Raw genomic sequence first — 23,865 nt, 5'->3', positions numbered from 1 at the left:
GGGCTTGCCTTTTGTCCAACGCGGTCCAGGCCTTGCTTGATTTCAACCGTTGTGAACGGGAACACGTATGTGGGGCCGGGCGGCCGGCGGTTTCATGTCGTTCTCGGACGAGGTGGTCTCCTTGTACTCCAGCTTGTAGTGGAGTATGGGGGAGAAAGTTGTGGTACAGCGGCCACGGAATCGTGCAGAGGCAATACCAGCTTTTCACAGACCTTGCCGCAGCTATACGGCTCAGCCGGGACTTTACGAGGAACCTTGTGTACACGAGAAATCAAGCTTCTTGAGTTAACTACTCTGACCAAGTAGTGCTAAGCGCGCAAACAACCACATCAGTCAAAAATCAATACAGTACTCCCTTCGTTCGAAAATATTTGTCTTCAAAATGAATAAAAGGGGATGTATCTAGATATATTTTAGTTTTAGATATATCATTTTTTATCCATTTTAATGACAAGTATTTTCGGACGGCGTGTGCACGGCTAGGGACGTAGGCTGGGCATTGGATCAAAGTACTACTAGTCGTATGCCCTATGGGGAAGGGAAGGGTTTACCTTTTTTTCCAACAAAAATCACTCGAGTAGAGTTACTGAAGCGAGGGGAAACATAACCAAAAGTGAATCCGCATCGCCGGTCTCGATTCTAAACTGTTCCCCGGATGCACAAGAGCCTAGGGGACCGACGCTAGCTGGCTAGCAAAGACGGTGACCCAGCGAAACAGAAAGCTCGGCTGCCTCCGTCCCTATCTTTTTTTGGATAATCTCTACGGCCTAGCCTAGGTCCCACATCCAAAAACAGATGGTGCCTGCCCTTCATAAGCACTAGAGGTTGGGGCGTGCCTCCTGACCGTACCTGTGCGTACAAGTCTAGCTTTCATAGTTCTGAACGTGCTTATTCGATCCAGAGAAGCACAACCAGCGTAGATAAGCTAGAGATGTTGAAGAGAAAAGTGCATATCTATGTGTTGCTAGATAGGCAACCGCACTTTCCATTGATTTTTAGCTCTAATTGTACAACACATGCATGTATAGTCAACACATACTTGAATTAATGACAGTAATACAGGCAAAATCCATTAGAGGTGGAAGTATATTAATCTTAGGGGTGTGGCAGCAGGTTATATACCTAGTTAGAAGATGCATTATAATACGATGGTTGTCCAAAAATGAATCAAACTCAGCAAATAAACAAGTAATCTAAAGACGATGTATCTACCAAATGCTTCACTCTATGTCGTTGTATTTCAGCCACGAGACTTGCCACTTCAGCTTCATCTGCACGCTCCGCCAACCCCATCGTGCCGATGCTCGCCTTCTTCATCGCCTGCTCGAGCAGCTCCTCATCTGCTTCAACATCAGATCGCCATCGCAGTAGAGCCCTTGACGCAGCACACAACCTTTCACGGTAGCCGCGGATGATGTAGCGGTCATCGCCATTTCCGCTTTTCATAGTGCAGCCACCTGTTGGGACTGCCTTCGGCCACGCGACTGTGCCAATGTCTTGAGCAGGCAGAAGCAGCATCGGCTTTCAAGCTCAGTTCTACATCAAATGACATCGTTGCCCACCAAATCCAGCAAGAAGTTAAAGTGTGGATGCCGCAAACGCCGTGAATCCAAACATGCCATTAGTGTGCTGTAGATCCATGTGTTCGATAAAGGGAAATAACAGACTGAGCACAAACATGATATAAACTTGGTCACTGCAAATTGGAGTCCATGGCCCTGTAATTTCAAGCGGCAGATTCACCACACTTATAGCAGAATTTTTTGAAGCCCATCACCTTCGTCGGAGAAGTTCTTCAGACTATGCCCTCGCTCCATGCAGAGCAAGCAGATCTAAAAATAACAGAAAGATATCACAGTTGCTAAGAGGTAGTGAAACTGAAATCTCAGCTTTGTAATGCACACTTGCTGACAATCTTGGCTGAAAATGACAAATTTGCTTTAATACAATCACAAGTAATAACAAACAACATAAAAGACATCACAAGGAGATGATCGAGCTATTTTACATCTTACGGGCATGAATACTACAAAATGGGTGAATCTTGTGACAGATAACTTCAACAGTTTGTTGAATATTTGAGAATGCAGTTTCTAGTCGTACCAGGCAACATTCCTACGCAAAAGGGGCTTCAAACACCTAACTTGGCCAAAAAGGACAGGCAAGGCAAGTAAGTAAAATGAACAAGGGACCAAACAGTTCGAGATCAACTGCTTTCCACTCATAGACCTAGTAGAAAATAATACCAGCGCGTGATCATCCAACAGAGCAGCACAATCACCAAATAACGAGTCCAAGGTGCTTCAAATGGGGATAGAAGATTATGCCTAATAAACATATCCATAAGATCGCACATATCAGCAAAAAAATAAACCTTGACATCTGTTCAAGAGCCTTGCATGTAAAGAGGGAAAACAGTTATTAGACTGATTAAAGAAGAGAAGTAGGTCATTTCTGAGAAAGAGAGAGAGAGAGAGAGAGAGAGAGACGACTGGTTTCATTGTTGAAAAATATTTCCTAATATGTTCGTTGGCTTCATCATAAACCGAACTATGTCAGACAATATGAATCTCATCCAGATCCCAGAACATCTGGAGAAATTAAATATTTGTTGCATCAAATTTTTACGGTTTCGAGAATGTGACAATTCATGGGTTCATCAGAAAGAACATTAATAATACTTAGATGTATGCACGGTGCATTACTACTAATATAAAAGAATTAGGCTTCGATTCCCCTTTATCTTATCCCACGTTAGCAAATTTTGGGTTAGGATAAAATCATGGGGTTTTCCCAAAATAAAATAAACAAGCCTAGTAAGAAAGAAATCATTAGAATTCAAGCTTATCAGACAATCAGGCACTTCCGTTGGCATGTCAACAATCAGACTGAACAAAATCTACAGTCCTCAATTTTCCCTCTAAAAAATGTGTAATGTTAGGAAAGGGAGTAAAATAAAATGTTATGCAAATCAGCACCCAGAAAATACATAGAAGCAATGAAGCAAAGAGGAACAATAAACTTAATGTGTAAAATTCATCTTGAGACCGCTATACTTTCCCCAGGAGCCAGAAAAGCTAGAGTCATATCACACACACATTTAGGCAAGCAATTTACTTCGACTAAATCAATTTCTTTGCATATATGGCATAAAGGCATCTAGAAAAAAAACTTGATGATGTTAGTTTACCTTGCCAAGATCATCAAATCCATCTAACTGATTAAGAAGCTCCATCACCGTCCGCTGGATCTCACGGTCGTTACTGGTTCATCACTAAATCATGTCCTACCAATTGCATCGATTTAATCCACGAAGATAATGCATGGCTAGAAATAATAATTTGAAGAAGATGAAACAAAATTTGTGGGCAGCATAAATAAACTAAATGGTGATATAAGTTCAAAGATCTAAGAAATGCACATGTACTTATATTCAGATCAGTTTGTTTCTTCTTGTTGGGCAAAACTGATACTGAAATCTGAAGTTTAAAATTTTATAGCGTTGGACCGGAATATAATTAGATGGCACAACATCTCAGTCAAGGGAACTATCAAGTCACAACTTGCATCTCATCAACAGTAGATGCATAACCATCTGCCACCAATAAGGGAATTAAGCTTAAGACCAATTAGCTTTGCAAAAAGAAAGCCGGAGCAAAACTTCCTTGGTGATCGCGTGCATAGTTCAACGTTTATCTGATTAAACGAGCACTTTCTCCAATATATTTGTCAATTATAGCACTTGACAGAATCTGGTTTTTAGACAATACGTCAGTGTAATGTAATGCTCGCATAATGAAAATACCAAGTACCATCAATCAAGTTCAAACAACACCTCCAAAAGTTAGCATCAATGTTACTGGCGATAGCCCTTGCTAATACTGCCTTCCCGGTTCCTGGTGGGCCATAGAGTAGAACACCTTGGAAAAAGTTAAACAAACATACACTGGCTCCCAAAATCATAGCATGCATATCTTTACCTCTTCAACTTGCAGAAATAAAGTGGATCCTAAACACATTTGTTATTGAATTTACCTTCGGGAGTCAGGTAATAAATATCATGTTGCAGGCCCTGTCAAGCATGCAATTAAGAGACGAGCATGCGAAGCAACAATTTACCTACTTAAATTGGTTGAGGGGCTCGTCGCTACGACCGTGGAGAGCAGACTAAATCCACTCAGTGTCAAGAAAATTCAAGGACCATTAGTGCAGGTAGACTACGAATGCTACATCGTGGACGGCTGTAACGCCCCGTATGTAACTTGCCATATTTGTATTCCAACTCTTGCCATTTCCGGCTCTAAGTTATGATATTCCCTCATGGTTGGGTTTTATCTTCGTTTCGCTTTTTGTCCATGTCATGCATCTCATATCATGTCATCATGTGCATCGCATTTGCATACGTGTTCGTCTCATGCATCCAAGCATTTCCCCGTTGTCCGTTTTGCGATCCGACACTCCTATGTCCTCCGGCGCCCCCTTTTGCATCTTTTCGTGAGCGGGTGTTAAAATTTCTCGGAGTGGACCGAGATCTGCCAAGCGGCCTTGGTACACTACCGGTAGACTGCCTGTCAAGTTTCGTGCCATTTGGAGTTCGTTCGATACTCCAACGGTTAACCGAGGAACCGTAAAGGCCTCGTGTGTGTTGTAGCCCAACACCCCTCCAAAATGGCCCAAAACCCCAAAAACCCCTCCATCCTCTCGAACATTCGATTACGATCGCGTGGCCGAAAACTGCACCTCATTTGAACTCTCCTAACTCCCAGAATCTAAAAATAGGTCTCCCCCTCCGAAATTCCGGATCCCGAAACCCTAGCCTCGCTCCTCCGCGCCGCCGGACACGTCCGCCGCCCCCTCAGCCAACCGCGTGCTGACACGTGTCCCGCGCCGCCCGCCAGCCGCCGCCAGCCTGCTCGGCCCGTGCGGGGCCCCCGCGGCCCGCCCGCGCCGCCGCCCGAGCGCCGCGCTGCTTCACCGCGTCGCCGCACTCCCTCCTCGCCAGCTGCCGCGCCTCCCCACCGCGGACCGCCGCCACCTTGCCGGCGCCGCCCGACCGCGGCCACCGCCCTCGCTGCCGCGGAGCACCGCCACCAACACCGCGACTCCTCCCACCGGCGCGCCGCCGCATCCGGCCCCCGCGACGCCCCGTCTTCCTCCAACTCCGGTCACCTCCTTCAACTCCGGCGAGACCCCGGCCAACCTCAGGAACCGTGCGCCAGATCTGGATCGGGTCAAGACCTAGGGTTGACCCCGAGATATTTCTAAGTCATTTTTCCGCATATTTTATTGCTCCATTCATCAGGCCATAACTCTGCATCCGTAACTCCGTTTTGGGCGTGCCATATATCAAATTGTTCGTTAGGATGTCCTCTTCATTTTGTCCCGTTGCACCATGCTTGTTTGAGTCCATCTTCATGACTAAAATGTTGTTGCAAGAGTGCTTCATAATGTTAGTTCCTCTTTCTTAACAGATTTTGAGCATTTGTCATTTTTGCCATGATTAATGTGTGCTGCATATGAGCATGAGCTCTACATGTGTTTTGGGCTATGCCATGTCATCTTTACAGGGGTGTATGCCATATATTTTTTTTGATCAATGTGGTGACTAGCACAAGCATGAAAAGTAGCTCTCGTGATGTTGTTGATTTCAGGGACTTAGAATTTCACTAAGTCATTTCCCTACAGTTATTTTAATACCATGTATTCATGTTGTTACAGAGAGATTCATGCCTCTTTTGAGTATGTTCAGTAAGGGTGATTTGGGCATATGGTTGTGCTCTATCCATCCATGTCCCTATTTGCATTTATGGAGTACCCTAGCATGACTCAATCTTGCTCTACTTTTGCTATAAAATGTTCCTGGCAGATTGTTTACGTATTAATCAATTTTGCCAAGGTTGTTGTAGTTGATCCATGCATGATATGAACTTGTTCTTGCTTTGCCTGGCTTCATGATCATGTCTTCTTGCTGGGAGTATGCTTAGATTGTCATGCAATGCCTTGTGTTGAGTGCATCGAGCTCGCAAACGTGCCTTCGTAACTCTGTTTTTGCCATGTCCAGTTTTCTGCTGAGTCTGAATCTGTTAACGAAACTTGCTATGTTTACATGGGTGCCATCATGTTTTCTGTGCCCTTTTGGCTTATGGTCAGTAAGGGATTTTTGTTATATGCTTTGAGTAGATTCATGGCATGCCTTGTGTTGCTATGATCTGATCCTGTAGCATGTTGTTATCTTGCTCTAAACATTGCTTCCTGATGTTAATTCCTCACATGTTATTTTCACTAAGTCTGTGATGTTGTTATCTTTTGCTCTTTTGCCATGCTTGTTTGAGCCTGCTATTGTGTGATTTAGCCATAGCTCAGTGTTCATCTTTTGTCAAGCATCTTGAGTAGATTACTGCCATGTGCTTTGTTGCTATGTTGGAGTGCAGTAGCTTAGTTTCTTGTTGCATTCTAGATGGCATCGTGCTGTTAATCGCTGAATTGTGCCATTATTGTTTTGCTTGCCATTTGCAAACCGTGCATCCGATTCCGGTGATCTTTATATCAATTTCGACCGAAATCCACTCTCTTTTCAGTGACACTCTTGGTTTGCCAAGTTGAGGCCTGGTTCAATCTTTTCCTTTCGGAGCATGCATATGCATTGCATATCACATCCCGTATATCATGTCATATTTTGCATCATGTTGCTTGCGCATTGCATCGTGGTTGATTGTGGTTTCCTTTTCTTGTGTTCTTGCTTTGGATAGAGCCGGGAGACGAGTATGTGATCGAGGAACCCGTTGAGTACGCTTACGAAGATCAAGCTTACGTCAACTCGGAGAACTTTGCAGGCAAGATGACCATACCCTCAAAATCACTTCTATCTTTGTTTGCTAGTTGCTCGCTCTATTGCTATGCCGCGATACCTACCACATGCTTTATCATGCCTCCCATATTGCCATGTCAAGCCTCTAACCCGCCTTGTCCTAGAAAACCGTTGTTTGGCTATGTTACCGCTTTGCTCAGCTCCTCTTATAGCGTTGCTAGTTGCAGGTGAAGATTGGAGTTTGTTCCTTGTTGGAACATGTTTATTATTGGGATATCATCATTATATCTTGTTTACTTTAATGCACCTATATACTTGGTAAAGGGTGGAAGGCTCGGCCTTATGCCTGGTGTTTTGTTCCACTCTTGCCGCCCTAGTTTCCATTATACCGGTGTTATGTTCCTTGATTTTGCGTTCTTTACGCGGTCGGGTTATAATGGGAACCCCTTGACAGTTCGCCTTGAATAAAACTCCTCCAGCAAGGCCCAACCTTGGTTTTACCATTTGCCACCTAAGCATTTTCCCTTGGGTTCCGCGGACTCAAGGGTCATCTTTATTTTAAACCCCCGGGCCAGTGCTCCTCTGAGTGTTGGTCCAAAACAGAGCCACTTGCAGCGCCACCTCGGGGAAACTTGAGGGTTGGTTTTAGTTGTACGTAGTGTTCATCTGATGTGCCATGAGAACGAGATATGTGCAGCTCCTATCGGGATTTGTCGGCACATCAGGTGGCTTTGCTGGACTTGTTTTACCATTGTCGAGATGTCTTGTAACCGGGATACCGAGTCTGATTGGGTCGTCCTGGGAGAAGGAATATCCTTCGTTGACCATGAGAGCTTGTGATGGGCTAAGTTGGGACACCCCTGCAGGGATTTGAACTTTCGAAAGCCGTGCCCGCGGTTATGGGCAGATGAGAATTTGTTAATATCCGGTTGTAGAAAACCTGACACTTAACTTAAATTAAAATGTATCAACAGCGTGTGTAGCCGTGATGGTCTCTTTTCGGCGGAGTCCGGGAAGAGAACACGGTCTCGTATTATGCTTGAACGTAAGTAGTTTCAGGATCACTTCTTGATCTTATAGCTTCTCGTCCGTGCTTTGCTTCTCTTCTCGCTCTCATTTGCGTATGTTAGACACCATATATGCTAGTGCTTGCTGCAGCTCCACCTCACTACCTTTTCCTTCCCATAAGTTTAAATAGTCTTGATCGCGAGGGTGTGAGATTACTGAGTCCCCGTCACTCATAGATTACTTCCAAAATCAGATGCAGGTGCCGATGATGCAATTCCAGGGGATGCGACCGAACTCAAGTGGGAGTTTGATGAGGATTCAGGACGTTACTATGTTTCCTTTCCAGACGATCAGTAGTGGAGCCCAGTTTGGGCGATCGGGGATCTTATGCATTTGGGGTTGTCTTTATTTTGGTTCCGTAGTCGGACCCTGATTGTATTCTGGATGATGTAATGCTATATTTATGTATTGTGTGAAGTGGCGATTGTAAGCCAACTATGTACCTCTTTCTTATTCAGTACATGGGATGTGTAAAGATTACTCCTCTTGCGACACGCCTATAATGCGGTTATGCCTCTAAGTCATGCTCCGACACGTGGGAGATATAGCCGCATCGTGGGTGTTACAACGGCGGCGGCGACTGTGCCAGCGGCCATGAGCGCCCAGCCGAGGCCGTCGGCGAAGTTGAATAGCCTCCGAAAGGAGATCACGGCGGGAGGGGGCTCGACCTCGTCCTCATCCACATCCTCGTCGGCGGCGCCTCCTCCCCTCCCGAATCCCAACAGCAGCATCCCCCCGCCGACCCGTCTTCGTATGGCGACGGCGACTCTGGCAACTCCGAGACCTCGGACAGCGGCGTGAACGGCCCGTGGGCACCGGATCTCCTCTACCTGATGGCCTTGTGGCAGCTCAGGCGCAGCTGCGAGCCCCGTGCTCCTTCAGACGAGGAAAGAGGCGGTCAAGGAGGAGGGGATGGTGGAGGGCTGGAGCTCGGCTATGAGAGGGGAACGGGGAGGACAAGGCGCAGGAGAAGTGGCAAACGCGGTGGCGCCGGGGCGCGGAAGAGCGATGCGGACGCGGACGCGGCGGAGGTTGCGTGCAAGAGAGGCGAAGAGGAAGGAGCCTCGCACTCTCTTTCTCCCCGGATCCGACGAGGCGACGAGGACGATAGAAGAGAAGAGGCGGCGGCTGCGTTGGCGTGCGGTGCGAGAGGTTGCGTGTGCGGGGAGAACGAGAGAGATAGGTTGCGTGCGCTGCGCTCGATACTGGAGGAAGTTGCCTCGAAATTTCCTGCGCTGATTTTTTTTCTTTCACCTGCAACAGTAAATCTTTGGACGTGGCATAGGCGAGAAAGCGCCCTTACCACGACTGTTAAAGGGTTTAATCGTCCTACAATATCCCTTCCCTCATCTTCCTCAACACACGATTGCTTGTGGAAATGGGTGTATCAACATTTTTGGTGCTTTTCCCAAAAGCACCAATAACTTCTGTTATTATAGCTTTTCTTAGTGCCTCCATCAAAAGCAAGAAAAAAGGAAAAATATATATGCAAAAGAGATGAGAGATGTTATTCTCACGAGTATGTACAGAAATGTTAGCTTGCATCCTCATCACATCATATACATATAGAGAGAGAAATCCAAGCATGGAAGTGTCGGTGAGTATATAGATGTAGGTGAGCCATTTATGTTGGCGGTGGACATGGTGCCCCCTCTTCTACAGAGCATATTCACGCATTTAGAAAAAAAGAGGGGCAGATTTATGAATAGGGAAGGCGAGATCCATCCTCCACCACCACCATCATCATCACCTTCTCTGACTTCACTCAACTGTTTCTTCAATCTTGCCCCTTTTGTGAACACGCTCAGGCGCTCCGGTTAGCCGGGGAAAGGGGTGGCACTAATTATTGCCTTGCCTGGTCAGGCCTAGTGAACGTTGTTGGTGTTGTTGTACGTAGCATCCGATTGGAAGGGAACGCGCTGCGCGTCACTGTCATCCAATTTGAACGGGTTGGTAAAGCTCTGTGCAATGGCAGATTACAAAAGTGTCTGCACTGGCATCACTGGATGTGTGGGTCCATGGGGCGACTTGATATCCTGTGGCAGCCGCTATGTGGTCGCTGGCTGGCTGCATCGCTCATCACATTCTTATCTAGGAGTAGAATTTTTGACATGGAAAAAAGAATCAGTTGATTGGGTAAAAAATGTTTTGCACCCTACTGCACATTGTAACATCAAGCATGCGACATTCTTGGATCCACCCCATTTTTCCGTAAGCAATATACACGTATACTGTATATAGCAATACTCCATGTCCTTTTTTGCTGATATACGGTGTACTGGCAGATAATTTATTTCTTTTGTCCGAATATAAGTACTTCGTATTTGATTGTGCAAAAATACGTCTAAGTACTGCAGAATGTACAATTGACCATTCAGTTGTTAATAAAATACTAGCTCTAACTAAAATAATTGGTTGCTTTTCTAGAAAATTCAAGAAAACTAGGGCTGTAATAACTATGTCTTCTTATGAATCTTCAAATTCTTTTCTCATTGGTCTTTTTTTCGAATAAGCAGATTTTGTGCATCTTTTCATTAATATAGAAGAAATTAGAACGAGTACAAATTATGATACAACACATGAAACGAACGCAAAACAGCGTGAGCATGGTGCCTAGCGGAGAGACAAGGGATGTTCGATCCGAACAGAGAATACAACACAGCAAAAACCTTCTAGTCCGGGCTCAAGCCATGGAAGGCGAGGAGACAGAGCTTAGGATACCCAAACCGTGTCACAACCAATACAAGGCACCTCCGTCGCGCACCCACGACTTCAATCCGACTAGATCAATGTACCCTACCAAGAACGCCTAGAGATCGAGTGCAGGACCCGGCCGAGATGGAGAGGGGAGCCATGGGGGAAGCGCTGGCAAAGTCGGACAAAGCGCCCCGGGTGCTCACGCCATGAGAGGCAGGCTAAACGAACGCGGCGCCAACATCTCCAAGACCACCATCGGGGCTGCCACGAGAAAACAAGGCGACTCCTTCAAAAAGGGGAACGAACCCTAACACCGTCGCTGTCCGGCCGAAGAACCGGACCTAGAGTTTCCCCCTATGCTCGAAAAGGGCACAAACAAAGGCCATGACAGCGCCTCCAAGAAGGGAACGACACCCGCGAGTGTCACCGCCGTCGGCATCAGCAAGTCGGGCAGGGTTTTTCGCCCTAGCGTGAGTTTGAGCAATCCCAAAGCCACCAAAATGAAACGAAGATGATGAAGTCGGGTCGTTGGCCAGAGCCGTCAATAAAAGAAGGGAGGTTGTGCCCGCCTGTGACGCCCCCGATTCAATCATACACGCAAACGTGTACGATTAAGATCAAGGACTCACGGGAAGATATCACAACACAACTCTACAAATAAAATAAGTCATACAAGCATCATATTACAAGCGAGGGGCCTCGAGGGCTCGAATACAAGAGCTCGATCATAGACGAGTCAGCGGAAGCAACAATATCTGAGTACAGACATAAGTTAAACAAGTTTGCCTTAAGAAAGCTAGTACAAACTGGGATACAGATCGAAAGAGGCGCAGGCCTCCTGCCTGGGATCCTCCTAAACTACCCCAGGTCGTTGTCAGCAGGCTGCACGTAGTAGTAGGCACCTCCCGAGTAGTAGTAGTCGTCGTCGATGGTGGCGTCTGGCTCCTGAGCTCCAACGTCTGGTCGCAGCAATCGGGTATAGAAAGGGGGAAAAGAGGGAGCAAAGCAATCGTGAGTATTCATCCAAAGTACTCGCAAGCAAGGAGATACACTACATATGTATGCATTGGTATCAAAAATAATAAGGGTATCATATGTGGACTGAACTGCAGAATGCCAGAATAAGAGGAGGATAGCTAGTCCTATCGAAGACTACGCTTCTGGTAACCTCCATCTTGCAGCAGGAGAAGAGAGTAGATGGTAAGTTCACCAAGTAGCATCGTGTAGCATAATCCTAACCGATGATCCTCCCCTCGTCGCCCTGTGTGAGAGCGATCACCGGTTGTATCTGGCACTTGGAAGGGTGTGCTTTATTAAGTATCCGCTTCTAGTTGTCATAAGGTCAAGGTACAACTCAAAGTCGTCCTGTTACCGAAGATCACGGCTATTCGAATAGATTAACTTCCCTGCAGGGGTGCACCACATAACCCAACACGCTCGATCCCATTTGGCCGGACACACTTTCCTGGGTCATGCCCGGCCTCGGAAGATCAACACGTCGCAGCCCTACCTAGGCACAACAGAGAGGACAGCACGCCGGTCTAAATCCTATGGCGCAGGGGTCTGGGCCCATTGCCCATTGCACACCTGCAGGTTGCGAGGGCGGCCGGAGAGCAGACCTAGCAACCTCCATTACAAAGGAAGTTGCGTTACGCGGTCCAACTCGGCGCGCGCCGCTCAGTCGCTGACATCACGAAGGCTTCGGCTGATACCACGACGTCGAGTGCCCATAACTGTCCCCGCGTAGATGGTTAGTGCGTATAGGCCAGTGGCCAGACTCAGATCAAATACCAAGATCTCGTTAAACGTGTTATCTTGAAATAACCGCGAACGCCGACCAGGGCCAGGCCCACCTCTCTCCTAGGTGGTCTCAACCTGCCCTGTCGCTCCGCCACAAGGTAACAGTCGAGGGCCGTCGAGAACCCAGGCCCACCTCTACCGGGATGGAGCCACCTGCCCCTTCAGCCCCCAACTCCGAACAGTATCATAAGTAATGTACAGTATAAAGTATATAACATATGTCTGTGATCACCTCCCGAAGTGAACACGGCCCAGTAGTATAGCATGGCAGACGGACAAGAATGTAGGGCAACTGATGATAAACTAGCATCCTATACTAAGCATTAGGATTGCAGGTAAAGGTAACAACAATAGTAGCAAGGACAGGCTATGCATCAGGATAGGATTAACGGAAAGCAGTAACATGTTACACTACTCTAATGCAAGCAATAGAGAGAAGAATAGGCGATATCTGGTGATCAAGGGGGGAGGGCTTGCCTGGTTGCTCTGGCAAGAGAGAGGGGTCGTCAACCCCGTAGTCGTACTGGGTAGCGGCGGCGTCGGTCTCGGTGTCTAGCGAGAGAAGAGGGGGAAGAAACAATAAATATAATGCAAACAAATGCATGACGATGCACGACATGACAAAACGCGATGCTAGGTGTGTCCTAACGCGGTACGAGGTGGTACCGGTGAAGGGGAGAAACATCCGGGAAATTATCCCCGGTGTTTCGCGTTTTCGGACACATGAACCGAAGAGGGAAAATTGCGTGTTCGCTATGCTAGGGATGCGTGGCAGACGAATGGGCTGCGTATTCGGGTTCGTCTCGTCGTTCTGAGCAACTTTCATGTACAAAGTTTTTCCATCCAAGCTACGGTTTATTTTATATTAATTTTAAAAGATTTAAATCATTTTTAGAAATTATTTAATTAATTAAATCAACATTATCCAGAATAGTGTTTGCTGACGTCAGCAATTGACCTGGTCAACCCGATAGGTGGGTCCCACTGGTCATATACTGTTTAGTTATTTAACAGTAGTTAATTAGGTTAATTAGCCATTAGGTTAATTAATCATAATTAGTTAATCTAATCAGAATTAATTAAGTTATTTACCTATTTATTTATTTATTTTAATTATTATTTATTTATTTATTTATTTTTAATTCTTAATTTTTTTTATTTCGTTCTGGGGGCTGGGCCCCATGTGTCATTGGCCAAAGGCCACACAGGGCGCGGGCGACGGATTACGGGCGCGCCCCGTTCGGGCGCACGCCCAGGGCATGCGGGCGTGGGCGCGGGCGGCCAGGGCGGCGATGCGCGCAGGGTGGCTCGCCGGAGCCGCCGGAAGCAGCGACGGGCGGCCGGGCATGGAGGGGCGCCGGCGGCCAGCTCGCAGCACGTCGAGGAGGGGGAGGCAGGGCGCGGCCCCGCCAGTGGCCGCCCTGGTGAGTGCGGGGCGCCGCGGGCGAACGAGGCGAGGCCGGGGCGCAGGCAAGGCAGCGTGCTTGCAGGGGAGCAGGGGTGATGTAGACCGGACCTCGTTGGCGAGATCCGATCCGTTGTTGCGGTCCGACCTTTCACGACACTCCACCACCAACAGTAGCAACCTCTCGTCTGCGCACGCGATGTACACGAAGTAGAGGATTTGAACCTTGCAACCCAGCATGAGAAAATCAATCTCGACGAAGGTACTCACGCGCAAAACAATTTCTATGAAGAGAAATCGCAACATCGAGATTTTCTAAAGATCCCGTCAAAACTTGATACAGATGTCTACTCTGAAAAACACATCGTGTCTATTTCATATAAAAATAACCTACTGTTTACATGGGCGTATCTTGGATTTTATATCAGCCGAACTATCTAAACAACTTGATAAGCAAGGAAGGAAATCCTATCTCTACTCTCACGGCTAAAATTTAAATAAAATAACTCCAAAGACTTGCCTAAAGATAACTCTAGAACTCTAAAGACTTTGCCGTTTACATCTCGGCTGTTTCTATTTCCTAAACAAAACTTGACATAATATAGGTGCACTAACTTGACATAATTATCTGCTGGTGGTCCCCATCCGCAGGCTCACAAGGAGAGCACGTCACGTGGTGCACACCGCCTGGACTTGAAACAATCTGGTGGCCGATCTCTACTAAAGTAGTAGTCCACCTGGTACCTTGATTTCTTTGTATGACACGCATCTAGGACTGGACCGTGGACATCAAACTCCCAATGTGCTAATCTCTTTGCAAGTCCATCAAAACTACCAAAGAAATCACGTACACATATAGGATCGGGTGCATGCATGATCATATGCAGTTCTTTTTCTCTTTCTTTATCTTAGTATTCGTCTTCCGGCTGAAGAAAACCTATCTCAGATTTCCTAGTTGCATTTTTATCCGTTGTCGTAGCAAAAGCCTCAACTTCTTTACTATCAATACAAAATTGAAGTATTTTTGGCACATAATTATTTTTGACCTGTGGTGCATTATTAAGCGACGATGTCTGAACAACAACACCGTTAGCTGTAGTCGTGGTCGTATCAAGGGGCGACGGAGGGGAGCAGCGACGTGAGCGGCTGCGGCGGGTGGAGCTGCCGAGGCCCGGCGCGCGGGTCGCGTGGCCGGGTACGCACGCTGGGCGCGGCCAGCGCGGGGTGACCGCGGTCGGGGCGCGTTCAGACGGTGAGCGGCGATGGGGAGAGACGCTATGAGAGGGCAGAGGAGAAGGGGAGGGGTGGTGGCTCACTGGGCCCTGCAGGTGTGCGAGAGTGAGCTCGGGGAGGGCTCGGGGAGGTCTGACGACAAAGAGGACGACAACGTCCGACGAGGCGTAGGAGCTCCGGTCGTGGAGGAGGACGAAGACGGGCGGCAACAGCGGTGGGCGTCGAGGCGCCGGCGAGGTGTGACGGGGTCAGGGTCGGTGATGAGGCGAGGCCGCGGCGTCAGGCGGGCGCCGCACGAGGGAGAGGAGGGGGCACAAAGGAGTCCCTGAGGGGCGACGCCGAGCCCGGCTGGCGGTGGCCTTAGCGGCGCGGCGACTTGCGTTGGGCGCGGCCGTGTGGGAGGAGGGGATCGAGCAGGGGCGCCCCTCCCCCAGGCACGAGGCGTGCGTGTGTGTGCGCGCGCGTGTGTTGCGTGGGGTGGCGGCGGTGTGGGAGACGAGAATGAGGTGGGGATCGTGGTTGGTTAGGGTTTGGCTGGGAGCAGCGTGGCCTAAGTAGGCCAATAGGTGGGCCGACCTGGCTAGCCCAGTGACCAGCTGGGCCGGTTGGTCCCAGGGGAGGGTTTGGTCTTTTTCTTTTTTTAAAAGTTTTTTTGTTTTTATTCATTTCCCTTTTCTTTTCTGTTTAAATTTTATTTCCCAAATTGTTTTAGTTTTGTAAAATATTCAATTAGCATCTAACCTAGTAACATTAACTATACCACTGCCACAACAACTTTGGCACCTAGCTAAAATAGTTTAGTATTTTATAAAATACAATAGGAGTATAATTAATTGTTTTTGCTGCTGTTTTAATCACTTAGGGTATTTAATCATTTTATAAAAATGTTGTTTCCCACCAATATTATCCATGATTTATTTGTCACATTAAAAACATTTTAGTTTTGACTTTTGAAAACTTTAATTGTTTGACTTGATTTTAAATTTGAATTTTGAACGGGATTTGAACCATCGCAAGATTAATAACGGTAATCGTGGTGACGTGGCACGGAGGGTTACTGTAGCGTAACTATCTGGGCGTCACACCGCCGCTAGATAATGGCACCGGACGTCACGGACACACGAGCTTTGGATCTGTCAGAAGGACGAGGCATGGAGGTGGGTGGGGGTGGGAGAGACAACAAGGCATGGACAGTCGACGCAAGAGGTCTGACAATGGCAAGCGACCATGAGGAGCCAAGAACCAGAGAGATGTGGATTTGGATTGTCGGGGCAGAAGCTGCTAGAAAACCGGTGAGACCAATAAGCTGGAGGGTATGCAACTACCGTATCACTAAGACCGGAACAACGCAGACAAAGGATGCTCGAGGACGCATGTCCAAGGCCACTAGGGCTGGAGCTGCACCGACAAGTAGCCCATTGCGAGGCCTCTCATGCCCGACGTGCCACCATGTCGACGCGCCGGGAAAAGAACCATCGGAATCCCTTAAAGCCGTCTTCCCATAGCTGTCACCATAGAGGCGGGAGGCAACGCCGGAGACAAGGAGCAACCCCTGCGGTCGAGAGGGGTCGTCGCTCCTGGAGGTGATCTTGCCCCCACACCATCTGGCAGCCATGGCGCGCTCGCATTAACATCACAAGGCGAAATGCCTCACCACCACCTTCCATAGGCGCGCATGGCCTTCGTCGGTGTTCCCTCTGGCAGCGGAGATGCGAGGGTCTGGGGTCACTGGCGGCGCGACTAGAGTTCTCCATGTCGCATGTCTCTCATCGGAAACGACATGCACCCAAAGAGTTTTAAATTTCTTTATCAAAAGGAAGATGATGAAACTAATTTGAAGTGCTGCAAGGGTGAGCTGTCATGGTAGATTGTTCGCAGCACCACTGATATTCAATACGGTAAATTTTATTCCTTTCATTCCATATTAATTAAGGTCGAGTTGGATGTATCTAGACGTCAATTAATATTAGGACGGAAGAAGTAATAAACAGCATAGCAAGTCGAATTTTGTTAAAACTTCAAATAAAACCTCTCCTCTACGAGGCAGAAAAACCCAAATAAAAGGAAAGGGTTGAAAACGAGACGCAGGCGAGGCAAAAGGGCCATTATTCCTTGACACCCCTCGCACACTTCTCCCCTTGTCCTCCGAATCCCAAATCCAAACAAGAAGAAACAATACTACAATCCTCTTTCTCTTTCTCTTTCTCTTTCTCCCTGCGCCGCGACGTCCTCCGCTCCCTGCCCTGTCTTCTCGCGCACACTAACCAATCCGAGCGTCCGGCGACGCGGCTCCCAAATCGCCACGCACCGATCGGGCCCGGCGCCACTGGGGTTCCCGTGCCATTGCCCCAATCGGGAGGCATTCATCTGCGCGCCGCTGCCCTGCCCCGTCGCGGCGGTGGCGGTGGTGGTATGATTAGTAGAGGGCCACGCGGCGGCGGCGGCGGCGGCGGAGATTAGGGTCTTGGGAAGGGGGAGGAGGTTATGAAGGCGACTGCGCCGCCGGCGAAGAGGCGGAGGGGCCCGCGGCTGGCGGTGCTGGCGCTCGTCTTCTGCTCGCTGCTCGTGCCGATCGCCTTCCTTTTCAACCGCTTCCCCGCCGGTGAGTTCTTCCCGTCCCTCTTGTCCCCACCCGGATTTTGGTAATGCGGGTGGCGCCGCGGCTTACTCGATCGGATCCGCGCCATTCCCGGCGGATCTGTTCCGGGAGTGTTGTTTCGTTAATTGTCGTTTAGTGCTGGATTCTGGTGTTTTTGTCCTTCTTACTTGAGCCAATTTTCTGATTGGTTTGGTTGTTTGCTGCAGTGTATGTGACGGATGAGCGCCCCCAACAGGTAACTTTCTCTTTTTTTTTCTAACAAAAATTAAAATTATATGCGGACGTTTGTCCAAGTTTTCATGGACTGCTTTTTATGAAAATGGTCATGGGTTGGGATAGTATGACTGATTCCTGCTACCACGTGTTCATTTGTGCTGCATTTAGGAGGTTGCTTTGCCTTCATTCGATCGCTTAGTGGTAGAAAGAGACAGGATTGTACATGAAGTGCCGCGGCAGGGTGGTAGAGATGTGAACGCAGAGTCAGAGGTTAGTGGCTTTGCATTTTTTTTCTTATGTACTGACAGTGATGAACTCATATAACCGCATCTAGATCATTCCAACGAAAGCTATGTGTATTTTGTTCGACACTTCTAGTGTTTGGTTTTAGCCCCTGTTTGTTCTCCGCTTTTAATGTCATGAAACTTAATAACACTAGTGATGCCTACTAGCATGCCTTGTAACTAAAAGATACAGTACCCCATAATCTTTGATGTTCACTAGCATGAGAAATAGCAGTTCAGAACTTTGGTCCTGACTTTTGTTCAGTAGGCCAAAACATGAGCCCACAAGTTCGTTTAAAATTAACAGGCCATGCTTGCTCTACTCTCACATTAGTCATTTCTGCCACTCTTCCTCATACTGTCTATCAGCATGTTTCAGACTTACCAGCAGGAGTAGGCATTTTTTCCAAATACCAGCTAGTTTAGGCCTATGCTAAAAGGAAATTGTGCATAAGCTCTTACATAAAAAAAATTAAAGAAAATTTTATCGACTGACTGTATCACTGAAGTATATGGGGTTACTTGAAGCAGACCAAATTGAGTTGGATGGTGTTTTTTTGTCAGCTTAAGGAAACATGGTGCACTCCTCACCATTGTCTTCTTCTGTGCCACCTCTCTTCGACCGAATAGGACAATATGGAAAACGCATACAGAAATAATTCAAGCAAACAGCTACAAACCACCCCACAGGGATGACAAACAAAGTGATATATCAAAGAAGTACTATATTTAATCTCTCCACCCTAGTCTCTTTCTTCATGATTATGCACTATGAAGGCTGTGAAAAGTATATGTTGTAGAATCAGTTAATACATTCTGTTATTATTTTTGCATAGATTACTAGTGTTTTCCGTTACAGCTTTGGATAATTTGAATCCTTGATGTGTTACTCTTTTTCTTTCAGGATGCACACGGAAAGAATTCCGAGGGCAATATAGACTTGCATCACCAAATTGATACTGAACATAAAGTTAAAGGTTAGTAGTGGCTGCAACACTGTTACATAAAGTTTAATTGAATATATGAGAATACCATAATCAATTATGCACCAAATTCCATTCATGTAAGTGAACTTTTAGATATACATCATTTTGAAATGTTTCAGGAAAAATATTATAATGTTGTAGGAACCAGTTACCTGGACACTGAAAAATAGTTGGCCTTTTACTCAATTTGCTTCAGCACCTCACCATCTTCGCTGTTACTTGTTTCCAGTGCAGGCCTTTTTGCCACTATATCTTAAAATAAACTATTAACACATAATTCTGAACAAATGCTGGTGTGTTTATCTAGGATGTGATGATACTTTTTTTTCTAAGGTCAAGCAATGTATGCGTGTGTAGTGCATCTTCTCTACCTGATTCTCTTCTCATGATGTACTCATGTTTCAGTTGGTCATGCTGACCCACTAATTGGCACTGTATGCAGTTCTCCCCGCACCAAAAATTGAACAAGCGAAGCCAGTACCAGTTCCAGTTCCACCCAGAAAAGTATGATGGCTCTTGTTTTGCTGTTTCTCTTTGTACACAAGTCATGATTTACCTTCTGAAGCATAACTTCATTTTCCCATTAATATATACTTACTTTCTCTTACTTGAGCCCAAGCTGTAATTTTGTTACTCTTTTAAGAGAAGTACTGATGATTTGGAGAATATATTGATGCCAGGATTTCAGTGACAACAACATGAGACGTCCCAGGGTCCCAAGTGCTGATGAATTGGAGAAGGCTAAGGCTTGTCAGCTTGAATTCGGGAGTTACTGTCTCTGGTCCATTGAACACAAAGAAGTTATGAAAGATGCCATTGTAAAAAAACTAAAAGATCAGCTATTTGTGGCTCGATCTTACTACCCAAGCATTGCCAAACTTAAAGGAAAGGAGGCACTGACTCGTGAATTGAAGCAGAATATCCAAGAACATGAGAGGGTTCTAAGTGAATCCATTGTTGATGCTGATCTACCATCCTTGTGAGTATTTATTCGGCATGCTTGTTATTCTTCTTGCCCCATTTAGCATTTCATGGTTCCATCTTGTATGTTGGAATTATGACAGCAGATCATTTATGCATTGCATGGGGTTGAAATGCTTTGTTACATCTTACATGTATATTTTTTCTTAGTGTTCATCTTGAATTTGTATCCGGTATGGTTGACTGGGAAAGTACTATCAGTCGTGACTGTGCATTTTATTGTTTGTTACTGAATGACACTTGACCTGTGCTTTCAGCATAAAAAAGAAGATAGAGAGGATGGACCGTGCAATAGCAAGAGCCAAATCGTGCACTGTGGATTGTAACAATGTTGACAAAAAGCTTCGCCAGATACTTCATATGACGGACGATGAAGCTCATTTTCATATGAAGCAGAGTGCCTACTTATACAACCTTGGTGTTCACACGATGCCCAAAAGTCATCATTGCCTTAATATGAGGTTGACAGTAGAATATTTTAAATCAACTACATTGGATTCAGATGACTCTCCTGTCCATAAGTTTAATGTTCCAGATCATAGGCACTACATTATATTATCCAAAAATGTGCTTGCCGCTTCCGTTGTCATCAACTCATCTGTTAGTAGTTCTGAGGTATGCAGGCAACTTATACTCTTTTGCTGATTGAACATCTTCTGGGTTTGGCATTGCTGATGTTCCTTTTGGTGTTTTGCAGGAGACCAGGAATGTAGTCTTTCATGTACTAACCGATGCTCAAAATTTCTATGCAATGAAGCATTGGTTTTCAAGAAATGCCTACAGAGAATCAGCTGTCAATGTCATTAACTACGAGCATATTATTTTGGAGAATTTGCCAGAGTTCAGCATGCAGCAGTTGTATATGCCCGAGGAATTCCGTGTTTTCATCAGTAGCTTTGAGCGACCTACCGAGAAGTCTAGAATGGAGTATTTATCAGTGTTTAGTCACTCACATTTCTTTATTCCGGAAATATTTAAAGATTTAAAGAAGGTGATTGTGTTGGATGATGATGTCATTGTTCAACGTGATCTCTCTTTCTTGTGGAATCTTGATATGGGAGATAAGGTGAATGCCGCAGTCAAGTTTTGTGGCCTGAGACTGGGCCAACTAAGAAACCTTCTCGGCGAGGCAATGTACGATCCCCAGTCATGTGCATGGATGTCTGGGTTGAATGTCATTAATTTGGAAAAATGGAGAGAGTATAATGTTACAGAGAATTACCTGCAACTCCTGGAAAAGGTTGGTTTGTTGTCAGCCTGATTTTATTTCAAGTTCTAAAGCATGCATTGTATTTTGTTTTATTCCAATATTTCCAACCATCATCCATACTTGATATAGTGAGCACTTGTGATACTATCTTAAACTCTTTAGTTTCAGTCTATTTGAAAAATGCATGATTTGGGCCCATCTTGCATGAAGTGATTAGCTTATTATCACTTCTACTCTTATTCTATTACAGTTTCGGAACAATGATGACGAGGCCTCACTACGAGCTGCAGCTTTACCTATAAGCTTGCTTTCCTTCCAGAATCTTGTATATCCTCTTGATGAGAGGTTGACTTTATCTGGGCTCGGCTATCAGTACGGAATTGAAGAAAAAGTGATCCGAACTTCTGCATCATTGCACTACAATGGTAATATGAAACCTTGGCTTGAATTGGGTATACCAAATTACAGGAAGTACTGGAAGAGGTTTCTGGCACGAGATGAGCGATTCATGGACGAGTGCAATGTAAGTCCATAGCATACTTTGGAAACCAGAAGATTTGACTGACGGTAGATTGTTTCGTCTACTGCTGTACTATATACCAAGAGGGCAAAGCACTTGGAGTGCAAAGACCAGGAAAGAAGTCATTAGCCATCAATTTTGACAGGGTAGATCCAACACCATCTGTTCATTGAAATTAGTGAGCTTGATGGGTGGTTTTTCTGCAGTTAGAGAAATTAGCCTTAAGTCGAAGGATAATGCGGTAGGCAATGGTGATGTGTAGTGGTGAGGCTTCAGGTAAAAGGGAGTGTTCACTCTCATCATCTAGAATACGGGACAGGATTGTTGGTGATGCGTTGTGGCACCTTTAATTGAAAATTGGTGCCTTACACGTCATTGATGCAGGCTGATTCTTTTCTTCGTTAAATTTTTGACCCAAATTCTTTGTTCTTAGTTACTGCACATTGATTGTTTATCAAAGTTATGTGGATGGGAAGTATATTTGGTTTGTCAGAAACTTGTCGGTCACAACTAACAAGGTTGACAGCTCGGTGGATATCTTTGCACATTCTTGTTCATTTTCTTGCTTCACGGAAAATGTGGAATGGGTGTGTTCTTAACTGGTAACTCTCGTTCAAGAAGAGTACGATGGGCCTCTCAGTTTGTTGTTCATTCATGTCCTTTCTTTCATGTAGTCGAGACCCTGAACTTGCAAGTTCCGACGTTGGTACACGATGTGTTAATATTTGCTGAGATCCTGAGACTTGCTGCCGAAACATTTACATGTGTGCAGTATGCATTAGGTAGGGATGATAGAAGTGCCATCGGTATTTGAAAATAAACTAGTCGGTGATCTGGCAGAGAGTGGACGATCTGCACACAGGAGCATCTGCACCCGCTTTTCAAAAATGTACTTTTTACATGTTTTGTAATGTTGAAAAATTCTATTAAAAAAATATGCATACATGTTGGCAAAGATACGTCCACGGCACAAAATTTTGTGTAAAGAAGTATTTTTGTTTTGTCTCAATAAAAAAACAAATTTTACTGCTTCTAAATAGCGTTTCACGGCACAAATTTTTGTCTTTTTTGCATAGGCTATAAAAAAAGTTGTTTTTCTGTGAAACTTTCTGCACACATATGGAATATGAAGATGTCCGCGTGCACCCTTTTTCAGAATTTTTTGACATTGCAAAATGTGTTTTCCAAAATGGGTTCATATGTATCCGGATTTATTCATGCACTTCTCGTGATCTGGCGGACATGTCTCATGGCATTGTGTAGCCAGCTGTTTTTTATACCTTTTTAAAGGGAGACCACCGCTGTCTCATGAAAGCTCTAGCTACGCAAGGACACCTCGAGGTCCCGAATGGGAGCCCGGATTCGTAAATCAGAGACAAACAAAGGAGTTTTGAGTTTTACGGAAGTCCTCTGACATCCCGGCTCATCCAAAATCTTTTTCGGACCCACGTCTTCATCTGTCTCATTTTTTCTCCTTTCTCTATTGCCTTCGCTGCCGCTCCATCATCCCGGCTGCCACGCTATACCCCTGCTCGAACTCTACGTCTCTATCACCTCCAGCATTCCAAGCGGGCTCCATCCCGCTTCTCCTCTGTCGTCGTTCAGCCCCTGTCTTCTGATTGCCCCGCCAGGTACCATCCGCTACTACTACTCACCATTCTTATACCAGTCGTTGTTCAATGTATTGTCAGAGCTAAAAAAGTTTTCCATTCTTTCTAGCAGTGAATTACGATTGAAGTACATATACGAGCACTATGTTGAGTCGTCCGACGAGGAGGACTACTCGGATGAGACGACGATGATGCAGGCGGTCCTTGAAGACACAGAGCGTGTGGAAGAGCATGTTCTCAGTTCTCAAGGGCTCGATCAAGGGTCGCTGAGTGCTCAACCGCAATAGGGTGCGCGTCCATTTGACACTGATGGGCGACTACTTTGCCCCAGATGCACTCCTCGCTGACCATTTTTGCCGACATTTTCGAATGCGCAAGACTGTCTTCGATCGTTTGTACTGTGGCGTCCGGTCCTATGATGACTACTTCATCTTGAAGAAGGACGTTG

At 46.1% G+C, this 23,865-nt stretch overlaps 1 protein-coding gene across 1 annotated transcript; it reads left to right on the top strand.

Moving 5' to 3' along the window:
- The first annotated feature begins 17,124 nt into the window (after nucleotides 1–17,124).
- Nucleotides 17,125–22,352, top strand: LOC125551749 (probable galacturonosyltransferase 7). Its single transcript, XM_048715053.1, has 9 exons — nucleotides 17,125–17,613; nucleotides 17,817–17,845; nucleotides 17,995–18,096; nucleotides 19,015–19,087; nucleotides 19,539–19,600; nucleotides 19,777–20,075; nucleotides 20,335–20,692; nucleotides 20,775–21,317; nucleotides 21,538–22,352. Exons 1-9 carry the CDS (start codon nucleotides 17,496–17,498, stop codon nucleotides 21,820–21,822), a joined length of 1,869 nt encoding a protein of 622 aa, XP_048571010.1. The 5' UTR covers nucleotides 17,125–17,495; the 3' UTR covers nucleotides 21,823–22,352.
- The last annotated feature ends 1,513 nt before the right edge of the window (nucleotides 22,353–23,865 follow it).

The sequence above is a fragment of the Triticum urartu genome, chromosome 4, assembly GCF_003073215.2.
Source record: "Triticum urartu cultivar G1812 chromosome 4, Tu2.1, whole genome shotgun sequence".
In the NCBI taxonomy this organism is placed as follows: Eukaryota; Viridiplantae; Streptophyta; class Magnoliopsida; order Poales; family Poaceae; genus Triticum; species Triticum urartu.
This window is presented reverse-complemented; position numbering and strand designations above follow the sequence as displayed.